We start from the raw sequence: 15,746 nt of genomic DNA on the forward strand, positions 1-15,746 counted from the left end.
CGTCGTGGCGTCGGGTTCATAGCCCTCGCGTGCGAGCGATTGGCGGCGGCGAGGCACCGTAGGGATCAGGCTAGATCTCGCACGTGCGGATCTTAGGCAACGGTGATACCCACGCACACCACCCCCCCTCCCGGAAATCATCGAATCTCTGATCCACAAGATTGACAACGTGACAGGTACTGAGACTATGCTAATAAGGTAATCCACAGGATTGACCAACACGACACCAATCAAATATATCACGTTAAAGCTAAGTTATTTTATCACCCTCGACAATTTGACATATAATTCCATTCCATGGCTCAATATAGCCAAGCATCCAAACATAATTATTGTTCGACAATAACCATCATATCGGTTCAAATGATTGACCTAACACATTATATAAGCCCCCAAATATATTCTAGATGGATATTTTTGTCAAATAAGTCGCTGAATAAAATTTTCTAAGGTCACAGGTTGAATGCTCGAGTTCCAAGACTACTGGCTATGACAAATGTCAAAGTAAAACCTTACTGGATTTGAATGCTTTTTATTTTTCGAACAATCATAATTTTTTTAACTACTATAAAATTGAGTGTAACATATATCCCGTCAGAAAATAAGACTAATTTACTATTGTAAATATTCATTTAGAAAATGGACTGTAGGAGTACATAAAAACATGAAATACCAAAAGTATCTCCAATCTATGTGGTATCGTAATATTTTTTAAAATTATATTAATGAGAGTTTGGCTACCTTTTATATATATATTTATATATATATATATAGAGGTTGTCTACAGAGTTATTGGGAATTGTGATTGCAGGAAGTATAATTATAGTTATAATATCAGCGAATCTATTGGAGACTTGGTCTGCAAGTGGACTTGCAGGGATTGGAAACCCAGCGTGTCAAATAACGACAACCCCTCCCCTCGTGCCTTCTGCTGGTCCGCGGCGCTCCGCTCTCTGCGTCCGCGAACGCGACCGCCGCTGCCGCCCGAGACCCAGGCTGCACGGAGGTGAGTCCCTGTCCTGCTTCACCTCTCCCTCCTCTTCCCCCTCTTCTCCGCAGCCGGACCCAGGCCGGATCTGTGCTGATCTCCCCCCTCCCTTAGATTTCCCCTTTCTTCCGCTCGCCTCTCCCTCCCACCTCGAATAGAGCCTCAGATACGCAAACAAACATTTCTTCCATTCGATCCACATGCTTGCCCTTCTTCAGATTGGCACAGTTACTTCTGTGATATCATGCTTGGATTCAGAACATGTTAATTAATTTTGACTACGCTGTGATCAATTTTAGATCCTCATAGAACTATCTCTGTTGTTTTGATGATCCCCTGTCTAAATAGTAATCATTCTGTACTATATTTAAGCAAAGTTATGCGGTTTAGGTCATAATTACGGGTTTCAGATAGGATTTGAAGAGTCTTCGGTAGTAGTAACCCTAGAAAACTTATTCCCCCATCTTGTTGTCCTGGTTAAATGTAGCATTGAGATGGACACAATCATATCATGTCACATTTGACCTACACAACTTTAGGGTTTAAAACCGAAGCTCCCTTTTTTCATCAACATCGTGGCTACTATGATAACTATGGCTAAACATTACCATATGAGCAGCTTGCCTAGGGATGGAGATTAGGCTACCATGCGCACCTCCTCCTTCCAGGGCTCATAACATGAAAAAACTCTTACCTTCTTGGACCGTTCTGGATATTGCTCTCTGATTCTTGAAATAAACCATCAATCCATTTTCATTGGATCAGTGCATATGTTGAATGAGAAGGTATTATCATGTTGGTAGCACAAAGTGAGGGCTCAGAAGGAGTGCAGAGTCATGTGTAGCAATTCTTCATCCAATTCTGAAAGAAAAAACTATAACAATGCTGACACTAGCACTTTAATGTTTAATGCCAGTATGAAGAGATCCTTTAAATTATAACCACTTTTAAATTTACTTTTTTGAGGTTGGTCAAAATCTCCTGTGTGTGTCAAAATGGAAGCTTGCTGTAAATTCAGATATTTATGTATTCTGATGTCTTTTTTATGTCCAGAATGAAATGTTCGCTAATTTAATTACCTGATGTAATTAAATTTTTTGTTAGGTTGTAATAGTTTGTAATTATTTGATTGATTATGAAATCGGATATTGGTGAGGTTGGTTTATCTAAGTCAAAAATATTTTTTGAGAACATTCATATGAGGGAATTAACACAAACTTTCTGTAGAGGGGCTTTCCGATCGTACTATTTTAATCTTGGTTTTTATATATTCTGGATATCTTGTCTGAATTTCTGATGTGGAACTAACACAGCAAACATGGATCTTATAAATTTTCCATGTGGATATTCAAATCATCCTGCTTATCCACCTATTGTTGGCTCATAATTAACGGTCTTCTAGCTTTTCACAAACTCATTTTATCTAACTGTTAACTGGGTGAATAGTTACTGCTTTTACAATTCTATTTATAAAAGCATTTTATTTTATTGAGAGTAATAATTTAGATCTCCTTGCTCTTGTTCAAAATGTTGTAAATGCCTCTTTCATTCTTATGATTTTCTTTGCTATAGTGTTTGATAACTCATGAGTGTATAGTTACACTTGTTGGTTTAGATGCCCTATTGCACGTGGTTAATCATTTGACATACATTGGCAGCACTTTCCTGCCATTCAGACTGTAACCTAATCATATGCTGTATAAACTCCACTATGCTAAGTGCCAACAGATTACGAATATGAGGATACTAATGTTTGAGATTGATCACAAACTGTACCTTGTTATCATTGCTTGTTGTGTGTGAGGTTCTTTCTTCTCAAGCATGGTTTTGCGTTTCGGGGAGTTCTGGGGAGTTTTTACCATGCGGTCCCTTATCAACATGGAGGTCTTTGCTGTGCCAAGGTTGTGCTGATGTATACATTGGCATATTTTTAATGTTGTGCTGTATTATACTGTATTGTGTGTCGTACAATGGTATCATGTTACTAGCTCAGGGTATACTTCTTTTGCTTAGTACATCATCCTGTAGTAGATGTTCTCATCTACTTCAAGATGGGGATACCAATTCTGTTTTAGATCTATTTCTGCTGTGCAGTACAGTTATATTTTGCTTTTTTATAGGTACAATGGAAATATTACTGCTGAAGGCACTGCTTGATAGCATCACAAAGTTTGGTCATGTATCTTCTAGCAGCAATGTAAAGCCTGCGCTGGTTCAAAAATACTGTCAAATAATTGATCAGATCCTCGAGCATTTCAAATCTGTGTGTGATGAAATTGCTGCTTCTGAGATATCATTGGATGAACAGTTGGTCAAGGGGCTGGGAGAACTAGATGCTTTAGCCAATGAAGCTAGGGAACTTGTTATGAGCTGGTATCCAATGATGAGCAAAATCTATTTTGTAAGTTGATGACCTTGTTTTCCAGCACTTATTAGATTGTTCCTGTTGGTCACTTTATGCTTTAAATAAATATTTGATCCTTTTCATTACCATATTCTTTTTCCTGGAGTTATGCATGTTTCATTTAGTTTCACAATCTGTTTGATTGAACTAATCAACATGAAAACCTTTCTTATTGATTATTTGCAACAATAATTTTATGAGAAGTTTTGTGAAGTTTCAGGTTTAAGCATATAAATTTGTCTTGATGGCTGCAGCAAATTAAGATTTATGAATAGAAGTCAGCATTAACCATGCTGCACTTTTGCAGTATGGATGTTTAGGTGCCCACTGAAGAAAGAACTGATGGTATAACTTGGATTTTAGATAATGGAATCAGGTGGTCTTAGAAAGATTATTGTAAAATTAGATCATGATTGTGGAACTTAATGGAGCCTTAGAAAGATGGAGGAGTCTTCTGAATTTTGTTTTGAAGTTCCTAATTGTAACATTGGATTGTGAACTTCTAGAACTTTCAATGCCTATGAAAGCATTCTTTTGCCGTGTAGGATCTAGTTGAAGTTCTTGGCCTACCCCTGCACAAGGTTCATTTAATGCGGTATGGACTGGTTCCTGTGTATATTCCTTCACCTAAAAGAGTTTATAAGTTATGCTTGAGCTAGGCCAAAACCTACGCCTAGCTCAAAGCTCAAAATTTTGCAGATAGATAATTTGACTACATGTATGCTAGTTTGTCTGCAAAGAACTGTTTGCGTAAACACTTTGCTCATTCATTGTTTTCTAGGCACCTTGTCTGCTCATGCTGAGTGCTCTCTTTTTGTTGCTTCTGCTTATCTCTTCATCCTCCATATCTTCCCTCTACTACATTCTTTCTCGTCGTTTGAGTAAGATTGGATTCTTCTATCTAGACCCTTTCCCAGCCTATTCTTGTTGACTATTGCTACCCATTTTCTCTAGAACTGATGTGGCCCTGTCACTGTAGCTTCAAACATATAAGTAGTTTCAATCAGGAAATGGCTTTGTGAAGGTTCCAATGTTTGTCCTAGTACCCATCAAACACTTGGGTGCACCAATTAGAATTTTGTAATCTAGGCCCCTTGCTAGTCTATTAGAATAATGATCTTTATGTATTTGCTGTTATTTCATCAGAAAATGTTGTTGATGACATGTAAAATGTCAATGTTACCAATTGTGATGCCAAATATAGTCATGTTAGAGGATCATTTGATATATCGAATGATATTTGTTGGGGATTCTTGGAACATATTTAGGAAAACACGAAATTTTCTTATATCTTTCTTTTATTCTTTTTCTTTGCAATTTTACCATTATCCTTATCCGTTAGTGGACTTGGTGTAACAACAATTTGTTGTTGCATGTATTGGGGCATGCAGCACGTGTCTCCCATTGTGTGCATGTTCCCCATGAGTAATTTTTGGGATAACATGGCACCATTCCATTGGATGAAAGATGCTTTAAATGTCTTGTTGGGGCGAGGCTTCGACACTCTCAAATCTCAATTGATATATGCAACTCACTCAATCTCAATTATTTCTTTTCTTTCTTTCAGTAAATATTTTTCTTCGATTTTGCTAGTGTTGAAATGTCTTTAAGGATTCTTAATGATCGTGTGTGCATAGTATTTGTATGTGGTTATATCCTAGGTAATTCCTCGACAACGACTTGCGTGAAGTTGAAGAATACGTGTAGGACATCGTTTATATCCCTTGGGTTCCTTTCTTCAACTTTCTCTTTTAGTTTATTTATAATATGGATATCCTTTTAATAGGAGCTAGATTTGTCTTATTATTCTATCACTTTAGGTTTATTCCACCTGCCTGTTGGATTGTAACAACAAACATATTAAAAATAAAGAAACTAAAAGAGAGAGTTTAAGAAAGAAACCCAGAGGCGGAGGCCCATAAACATTGTTCACTTTAACATTGTTCTAAGCGTGTTTCTTGACCTTCTGTAGGCAATTTGTTGAGGTATCACTTAAGAAACAATACAACTATATAATAATCCTCTCTCACACATGATCATAGAAAATCCTTGGAGACATTCCAACACCATCAAAATCAAAGAAATATATATTATAAGAGAAAGGGAAGAAATAATTGAGTTTGTGCGGAAGAGTAGTAGTAGAAGTATCAATTGGGAAGTGTTGAAGCCTTGCCTAACTCCCTAATGCAAAAAAACTTTTGTAGCTTCTTTTGTCTAATAAGATGGTGCCACATCACTTAACGAATCACTTTGATGGAACATACACGGGAGGGGAGGCGCTTCTTAGGTCGTGCATCCCATTGTGTACAACAACAAATTGATATTATACCAAGTCTACTAATGGATAACAATAAGACAAAAATAGTAAAATTACAAAAAAGGGTAAAAGAAAGATACTAGTAAATTTTGTGTTTTCCCTATATATGTTCCAACAGGGAATTGGAAGGTGCACTGCGATTTTTATTCATAGATGATCATGGATGTTGCCTCATCGTTCAAAACAATGATTGCATTTCGGGTATCAGACTTGAGCCATCCCATGGTTGGATTGATATGGGTCCGGTTTATGCTGACGTACTAACAGATGGTATATTGGTATGTAACATGGTACAAAGGCGGATCGGAGGAGGACAAGGAGTACTGAGACACTCGTGAACTGAGGGCCAGCAACAGGCAGCAAGCAATGGGTGGTAGAGAGTGGTGAGCTGGCGAGCCTGCACTTGTGGGTGGGCAATGTCGCGACTCTTGGATACTCATGACTCATGTCTTGCAAATCCTAAGGCTGTTAAAAAATAAACAAACTGGACTCCCTGAAAAAGGATGGTCTGTGTCCCAGTTCACATCTAGACCAGTAACTGTTGGCTGTACAAACTAGTCCGGTTGGTTATGCAATCCTTGACCCAAAACATTATTTTTTTTGTTATGTATAACTTTATATAATAGTTAAGCAAACAAACCTAAGGAATGACCTTTTGAGATTGTATGGCTGTACTCTCCTCTGCTTGTTTTGTTTATTCATATTTGTTGCCAGAAAATTTGTTGTACCCAAGTTTCTACATATACTTCTGACTTCTCTCTTTGATGCAGTTTACTTTTGCTAGTTTTGTAACTTTTGCATTTTAGTTAGTTTCACATGGTTTTTAATTGTATACCTGCTGTATAGTCCTTTATTCAAACAGCACAATGCACAATCTATGCACACTACTGTATAGTCCCTTATCTTGCTTCCATGTCATTATGGAGAAAAGAGCCTTTTCGTATTGAGGCTGCTGTGGTGGCCAACATCCTCCTGGTTAATTGTTTTTTGGACATTGAAACGCTTTCTGCAGGTTCTACAAATAGAAACAATTGTTATGAAGATTTGTACATCTGCTTTCAGAATATGTCAACTGGTTACTTCTCTGCTTCAATCTCCAATAGATAGTGCCACTGCAAAATGCATAGAGGTAATGAAACACATGATTGTTACCTTGCTTTACAAATCTCCTTTATAAGGTGTATTAAGCTCTTCAGATCATATGCCATGCTTTTTTTGCTGGAATTTATTTAGAAAAGCTGGCTATATAATTGTGCACAGGAAATTGAATACATGAATAAGGAACAGATATCTGTTATCATTGAAAAAGCCATAAGAGATCAAACAGAAAAAGATATGCCTAGATCTGAGCATTTGGATATGATTTCAAACTCTTTGAGCTTGTCATCTAATCATGAATTGCTTGCGGAGGTTGTTGCACTCGAGAAACTTAAAGTGGAGGTTGGCTGCAGTGAGAACCAGGCAGAAATGGAGAACATTGATCACATGATTGCCCTTATCACTTATATGCATGATTGCCTTGTTAAAGTAAAGCAGTTGCATAGTATTAATGGTGTGCCTATTCCTGCTGACTTCTGCTGCCCACTTTCATTAGAACTGATGTCTGACCCAGTAATTGTGGCTTCCGGTCAAACATATGAGCGGGCTTTCATCTGGAAATGGCTTGATCAAGGTTTCAATGTTTGTCCTAGGACCCGTCAGACACTTGGGCACACCAATTTGATTCCAAATTATACTGTTAAAGCGTTAATTGCTAACTGGTGTGAGTCGAACAACATTAAGCTTCCTGATCCAATGAAGTCCACGAGTTTGAATCTTCATTCTTCTTTCCTAAAGCCCACAGATGCAAATATAAATGACTTTGTAACTCATTCTGCGCATGCCACAAGAAACCATTCAAGGTCTTCAGAATCTCATGCGAGATTGGTGACTTCACAAACCGACTTGCATGCCTCCAATGGAGTGCACCAAGTGACTTATCTAAATGAGAAGCCTGTATCTTCTCCACATCATTCTTCCTCTGGGTCATTGCCTGTGCAAATTGCAAATGGATCCGAGGCAAATGTTCCAAGATTGTCTCTAGAAAGTGCTGAAGGCAACAACGAATCTAGCATGGATCAGAGGCTTGTGAGTTCCAACAACCAAACTGTCAACCAACCAAAACAGGATTCAGAGCCCTTTTCAGCTGCTGAGCAATTTCCAGGACATAACTGGACTGACTCTGCTTCACTGGCCGTTTCAAGTATAAACCATCTTCAAGGACCTGAGGATGCTAATTTGGTTTCACGGGTTTCAAGTGATCTGACACATTGCAGCAGTGATGCCATGGGAGAAATTGCACAGGACAGTGCCTCCTCCACTTCCCAAAGAGAATCTGAGTTCCCATCAGCATTGGAGGATGCTCGTTTTAGAAGCCAAAGTCTTTGGCGACGACCATCTGCGCCTCGTATCATTTCTTCTCAGTTCATGGATTCTAGGCCTGATATATCAGGTGTTGAAGCTCAAGTTCGTAAGCTGATTGAGGATTTGAAGAGTGAATCCCTGGATCTGCAGATAACCGCCACAGAAGAACTGCGCCTTCTTGCCAAACACAACATGGAAAACAGGATTGTGATTGCAAACTGTGGAGTTATTAGCTTGTTGGTTGACCTGCTTCATTCAACAGAGTCCAAGATTCAAGAAAATGCTGTAACAGCCCTTTTAAATTTGTCAATAAATGACAACAATAAGATTGCCATTGCAAATGCTGGTGCCGTAGATCCTCTGATTTATGTGCTTGAGACAGGCAACTCTGAGGCAAAAGAGAATTCGGCAGCAACATTATTTAGCCTTTCAGTAATTGAAGAAAATAAGGTTCGCATTGGCCGGTCTCGTGCTATCAAACCATTGGTAGAATTATTAGCAAATGGGACTCCTCGAGGAAAGAAAGATGCAGCAACAGCATTATTTAATCTGTCAATATTTCATGAAAACAAGTTACGGATTGTGCAGGCTGGAGCTGTGAGACACTTAGTGGAACTGATGGATCCAGCAGCTGGTATGGTTGACAAGGCTGTGGCTGTTTTGGCAAACCTTGCAACAATACCAGAAGGGAGAAATGCGATTGGTCAAGCTGGTGGCATCCCAGTACTTGTGGAGGTTGTTGAATTGGGGTCTGCACGAGGAAAAGAAAATGCTGCTGCAGCTTTGCTTCAGTTATGTACGAATAGTGGTAGATTTTGTAGTCTAGTTCTTCAAGAAGGTGCTGTGCCCCCACTGGTAGCGTTGTCACAGTCTGGCACTCCACGAGCTAAAGAGAAGGTATTGTCATTTTTATTCTGTTTCTTTGTCTGCATTTGTAAAAAATTCTGTTAGTGTCTGGTGTTCTTGCTTTGAATATAATAAAATTTATCAATTTTAGATTTGTAAGTCAGATATCAGTTCTTCGGTGTAGGTTTTCGTTATTTGTGCTTGTGTACGAAGTTGATACAAATCTGATGTAGGACAACAATGTTTTTTTTTTGTTTTAGTAAAAGTGGAGGAGAAAGATAATGATAAGAAATAATAGAAAATAAAAATAATAACTATGAGCCTTGCTCTGACTTGGTAGCCTTTTATGTAGAACTGAAATCCTCAGTCAAGATTCATAATCTTCAATCAAAATCTAAATATAATTTTCTCCATTTTTTCGTATTTACTTTCTTTTTTTCTCTCAGAGTAAAACTAAAATTCCTCTAAAATAGTCAAGTTTGTTTAGACAAGAAATGATTAAGAATGACACCATATTATTTATTTCCATTATATAGGAACTTGTCCCAAGGTCATATGCATAAAATATGGACCGACTTTGATGATTAAACATCTTGGCTAAACCGGAACTTTTGATATCAAATCTGATGAAGAATAGAAGGAAAGAGTGTAAGAAAAAGATGATGAAGAATTTTTTTATAATAGAAGAATAGAAGGAAGGAGTGAAAGAAAAATATTATAATGAAAAGATAATAAAAAACAAAAATGATAACTATTAGACTCCTCTAGCCCAAGAATGTTGACGGAGACCACGTAATTGTACAATTGGATGATATATGTGGCCTTGAACCACTTATAATGTGGGAAGAGAACTTAAGTTCATTGGTCCATTCTCTGATACACAATTAAAATCATTCTCTTTAATGGATGTCAATCTTTACTTCTTCATTATATTTTTCCAATACTTTTAATTCTCTCATGCTTCTTGAAATGTTTTCCCTTTTTTAAAATTATGTATGCTTATGTGTGCTTCAGATCTATAAGTATAGAACAATTAAATGACAATTGGCAGATTTTATGAATTTTGTTAGTACAATCTATACTTATCAACTGGCAATGATTGCTACAGTGGATATCATGCTTCTACTGGTCCAAGGCTAGCTCAACATGTGTTAGTGCTTTGCTTTGCTAGTAAGGTCCTTGTTAATTCCAGCATTTAGGTTGGACATGGTACATTGACAGACATCCATGTACTGTGCTAAGGTCATAATTGTGTGGCATGCTGGGCCTAGGTTTAGATTCAATCAATGTACACCTAAAGCTACCCTTAACAAAGAGGAAGAGTTCCCAGAGAACTGGAAATCTAAGCAAATCAACTCTTACGTAGATTTTGTGTCTTATCATGATCCATTACACTAGTTTTGCTCAAGGTTAATATCCGTTGAGGTTATTGATGGATGAGAGTGATACAAATTAAGTGTTTTCCATCCAAAAATATAGAAAAATTAGTAAGGGATTTGAAGTTGTTAAATTATTTAAAAATCATCTTACTCCTTTAATACCTTTTCAATGACAAGGATTCTAGTTAAAGCAGGCTTCTATTGTAGTTTAGATAATAGAGTCTCTCATGAGGAACCTTCTCCTGAATTTTATCATTTGCTTTGGCATGATATGTCAGATTGGCAATTATATGCTATTTATTGTAATGTATTCATGAATTGCCCTCTCCATGACCATAAAGAAAAAAACTCTACAATTATTGCAAAAAAAGGGAAAGATTTTAGAAAGGTGAATAGAGAGATGAAAAAAATCATCAGCATTTATTGATATTCATGCTACTAATAAAATCATAAGCAAAATAAGAAATTCCTAGTAAGGATTGAATTTGGTAGTTAGCAATAAAAGAAATGTATTAAATTGCATGGTTGGGTTAATAATGTTATGAAAGACAAAGTATCATGATCTAACCCGATGGAATAATTGGTCCATTAGCTTGTTGACATTGAACTACTAGCCCAAAATGTTTAAACATAGGTTATTAATAGTAGATTCATCTAGTAAGTTCATTCAATTTTCCACTTTCGATGGGGACCAAACTGGGGTCTTATAATCTCCATTAATAGCATCAAACTCTAGCATTATGTACATGAGGCCCAGCCTAGTGGTGGCTTCATGCCATGACATTCCTTGTGTTATCTTCGTGTAGTCTTTTTCTACTCGAGACCTCTAACCATACCGAATACAGGATCAGTTTTCATACTATTTCTTATGATTCAATCTGATGAATAACTAATCCATTAACTTGTTGAGTCTGAATAAAAAATAGCTAAGCCCAAATTAGTAGTAGTAGACTCATCTAATCCTTATAAGGCTAAATCGGGGTATTGCATAAGTGATACTGGATATATTAAGATAACATTGAAGTTTGAGCTTGATTAGGATTAAAATAATTGAATATGGTTTAGACTTTGAGTTTGGTTAAAAATTGAGTTTCAAAATAATGAGACTCTTTATGTGTTTAGCTCTATAAATAATGGCTGAATCTCCTTTGATATATGTGGTCAAATAATATTGGATAAACAACAGTGAATGAGCTGCAAGGTTCTTCAGGTTCTTTAGCTAATAAAGTTCTTATTTGATACATCAGATCTTTTATGTTATTGTCATATGGGTTTCTTTCTCCTTTATTTTTTGATCCATGTCCTCAGCGAATGATATTAGAGCTCAGAGTTGTAGTTAACTTTTGTTGATGACGACGAGCAACAACACAGACGTCATCATGAGATTTCTTTTTATTGATGATATCGAGCGGCAACACAGTTGTCATAATATAACTTTTTGTTGATGATGGTGAGCAGCAACGCAGGCCCCAACATGGAGATTTTGTAGTTGACTTCTCTCAATTATTAGAGAGATAATTATTAGATGTGTAGTGTGACGATGGAAATATGATTTTGTTATTAAGATTTACAGAATCTAATTGAAGGCCATCATGTGGCCAGGCTTACAAAGACGATTAAAGAAAAGACCTACATGTCCTGTGCTCATTGCAACGAGTCATTGATGAGATAGTGTTCCTTCGAATTTTAGCAGCCAAAACATCACATGATTTTTGGTCCACCCTTCACAAGATTTTCTAAGATTTGACTAAAGTGATGAAAGTATGTTTGCAACCACTTAGAGTTGAGTCTGAAAATCCAAGGATGAGTTCAAGTTTATATTCATTTTTTAGAAAGTATTGGGGATCTCCTTAATACTATGGTAGTAGCTATAAATGAAGAAATTTTTTAGGCATCATTAACAAGGTTATGATTGTCACTCCTCATAACTCATTATATCACATATGTTTGAAGCATGAGATGTTGCAACATCCCTATATTGGAGAAAAACTTGGAGTTGAGAACATCGACGTTTTGGGAGAGTGTTAAAATAGTGTTGAAATTTGAGTTCAGTTAGGATTGGAATATTTGATATAATTTAGAGTTTAAGTTTCGTTAAAAATTGAATAGTAAAGTATTGAGACTTCTTATGAGTTTAGCATGATAAATAGATGCAGAACCATATCAGTTGAAGAAAAAAGCCTAGCAATTCTTTTTATCTACTTTTCCTTATGACTTGTAATTTCCTACTAGAAAGCAGTGATTTAAATAAGCACTTGGGCAAGCCGAGGCGAGGCCCGAGCGCCTCGTGTGTGCATTAGACGGCACGCTTCAATGAGGCGTCGCTTGGGCACTCGCTCGAACGCAAGCGTTGGGCGCTTCGGGCGAGCGTCCGATTCTATTAGGCGAATCGAATCGGTTTAATGTTGGTTCGGTTCGTAGTTTCTTACCTCAAAACCACGCTTCACGCCCGCACAACCCCGAGGAACCCTAGTGTCGCTTCTATCTCTGCTGTCGACGTTTTCTGCCGCTGCCTTCGTTGCAGACGCAACGAACCAAGCCTTCCCTTATTGTCGACGGATGAGTCCGATGGCCCCCGTAGCTTCCTTCCACTGTTGAGGGAGAGGACCGTAGGTTCCTCCGCCACCATCGGATGCCCTCTGGAGCTTCCGTTGTTGTTGTCGCTGTTGTCCACAGCTTTCACTGCCGTCATCGCTGCTGTCCGCAGCTTCCGTCGTTGCCACTGCTACTGTCCACAACTTACGCCGCTGTCACTACTACTGTCCTTCGCTCGCTGTCGTTGCTACTGTCCACAGCTTTTGCCATTGTCGCTGCTGTCATTCGCAATGCTGCCACAACTATCTTAAACTAATCCTCCGCCGCTGCTTCTATCTCCCTCTGTTACTGTTAACATTTTTTTTCCCCCTTTAACTTTAAATAATATACTGTTAACAGTATATTTTAAATTAATATCATATTTTAATTTAAATAATTATATTATATATTTTTATATTTTAATATTTTACTGAATAATTTTTCTCCCCCTCTAACTTAAGTAATATATTATTAACAGTATATTTTTAATTTAATATTATAGTTTTATTTAAATAATTATTTTTTAAATTATATTATATTTTTTATATTTTAATATTTCAGAGCGTCTCGTTTCGCTCGGGCAAGCGCCTAGCACTTCGGGCGTTTTCGGATCTTAGCGCCTAACGTTTTTAAAATCACTGTTAGAAAGCATAAAAAAGAGATCATGAAGCATAAATTCAAATATGGACTACCAATATTCACAGGGATATGTCACATCCCGAAAGGAAGAGATATGATATGACATATAATGTGTTAAACTTCATACACTGTTTTGTATGATGAATGTAATGAGCCTCCCAGTATATTGGCAAGAATGAAAATACTTCTAATCACATAATGCTTCAAGAATATAGAGAAGGTAATCATAATCAGATTCTTGATGTATATGTCATATACCAGTCTTGTACATTATAATACAACAACAACAACAACATCAGTCTTGTACATTATAATGTCCTGACTATTTGGGTTTAGCTCTGTGGAAAACTTTTCCACCATGAAAGCAATTAAGATTCATGATCACAAGATCTAATATAGTTTTAGCGGTGTAAGTCCTATACATTGTATTATCAACTCAAGAAATTCTTCTAATATGGTATTCAGGAAATTTTATCCTCAATGTATTTGATTTTAGACAACATTTTATTAGATCATTCAAGGAAACATACATCATGTACCTGAAGATGTGACAATGAGCATTTGTATCTGACACATTGGTATGAGTACAATAAACTGGCAATGATATAAGTACTAGTACAGAACTGGAATATGTTGCCTTGAACTTGGGATATGATTTGAAGAGTTCCTGATGTTAATATTGGTAGCTAGAATGTATATGACACTATATGTGGATCATAGATGGATGCAACTTATGGGATGAGTGTGGGACAGATGACATTAATTTCTAATTTGAAGTTTAAAGTTCAAGCAACCAATAATGCCTTAGACATTTGATGGGAATCCATCTGGTGAAGGCTTACTATTTTAAAGTTCTATAGTGTCAATGAGAGGGTTAGACACATGAGATTGAGAGTGGATAAGAATATTGAACAGATGAAATTGGTGTATTGAGTGTTCAAATAATTAGTAGTGTATTAAACATTTTAAAAAATGAGGGTTGCTATCAGAGCCGGAGTGTGATCAGGGTTAGATATATAGCCTTCATGACTGTTAAATTGCCATTTTTCCTGATAGCCATAAAAAGACACTCAGGTACTTACAAATTATTTGATCAAGTAGGTGCGGAAAGCTGATTGGGGCCATAAGGAGACATCCAACACTGGACCTGGAATTTCACATTGTGGATAACTTTTGTAAAAGGGATGATCCAAAAATTTTGCTAAGAATGTAGCAACAGTTTCTTGAATGGCCTTAACACAGTACGTAGCTTGCTTGCTTATGTGTTGCTCTTAGATTATTTTATTTTCTTTGGATTTTTTCATTCAAAAAATTGCAATTTGCTGAAAGGTTTATGGCAAATTTCGAGTTCCAAATGTAGGATAAGCTTCTTTGATCTTGCAAGTCACCTGCAGCTTATTGTGATAGTTTGCTTATGGGAGTTTGTAAATGTTGCTTCAATTGCTTTTCGAAATTCCTTCTGTAGGCCACTAGAGTGGTTTAAGGTGGTATTTGTATTGAGATTTAAATAAAATAGTCATCGTACTAATGATTTAATCACATTATCTTTGCCTATAGCAACAAATTTATTTAGGTCAGATTTTTCTACTTCTTGGAGCAAATGCTCCAGACGGCTAGGTTAAGACTTACCTGCGCTATCTTTTTCATGTTTGATCATGTGCCAAATACATTCTCTTTTCTTTCCTGTCCTCTTACTACTTTAATTCTTGCTGTGGTTTCCGAACAAAGAGGAATTAAGAGAACAGGACACATTGGATCATTTTCTTGCATTGGCTTAATATAATTATATTGTTTAATCAGTAATTCGGGTCCATAACATGAGTCATTTTTTTCTCTCATTTTTCTCCAGGCTCAGGCTCTTCTAAGCTATTTCCGAAACCAACGGCATGGTGGTGCTGGGAGGAGATGATCACCTAGGTTTAGGTTTCTCAGTTCTATGTAATTATCACGACTGTCGTCAGAGTTTCCTAGCATTTTGATGCGTTGAAGATTTGTCGGGTTGTTTTCCTGTATAAAAAAAAAAGACTGATCTGTACAGCGTTCCTCGGCGTCAGTTGATTCTTTTCTCGTTGCAGTATTGCTGTCTGTACGGGTTTATTTCATGTATCACATATAGTGATCTCTTTTCTGTAACATGCGGCTTCCAATTCCATGGAACCTCTTATGCTCTCTCCTGTTCATAGAAAATAGTTGCTG

The 15,746-nt window shown here is 37.0% G+C and overlaps 1 protein-coding gene across 2 annotated transcripts; it reads left to right on the forward strand.

Moving 5' to 3' along the window:
* Nucleotides 1–851: 851 nt before the first annotated feature.
* Nucleotides 852–15,683, forward strand: LOC103986507 (U-box domain-containing protein 4). 2 transcript variants are annotated; one of them, XM_009404529.3, is made up of 5 exons: nucleotides 852–1,006; nucleotides 3,109–3,389; nucleotides 6,722–6,838; nucleotides 6,970–9,009; nucleotides 15,400–15,683. In XM_009404529.3, the coding sequence occupies exons 2-5, from the start codon at nucleotides 3,114–3,116 to the stop codon at nucleotides 15,457–15,459; spliced, it is 2,493 nt and encodes an 830-aa protein (XP_009402804.2). In that variant the 5' UTR covers nucleotides 852–1,006; nucleotides 3,109–3,113; the 3' UTR covers nucleotides 15,460–15,683. The 2 variants fall into 2 exon arrangements, with proteins under 2 accessions (XP_009402804.2, XP_009402810.2); XM_009404535.3 differs by lacking the exon at nucleotides 852–1,006 and adding an exon at nucleotides 1,077–2,889.
* Nucleotides 15,684–15,746: the final 63 nt, after the last annotated feature.

Source organism: Musa acuminata, chromosome BXJ3-1, assembly GCF_036884655.1.
Source record: "Musa acuminata AAA Group cultivar baxijiao chromosome BXJ3-1, Cavendish_Baxijiao_AAA, whole genome shotgun sequence".
NCBI lineage: Eukaryota > Viridiplantae > Streptophyta > Magnoliopsida > Zingiberales > Musaceae > Musa > Musa acuminata.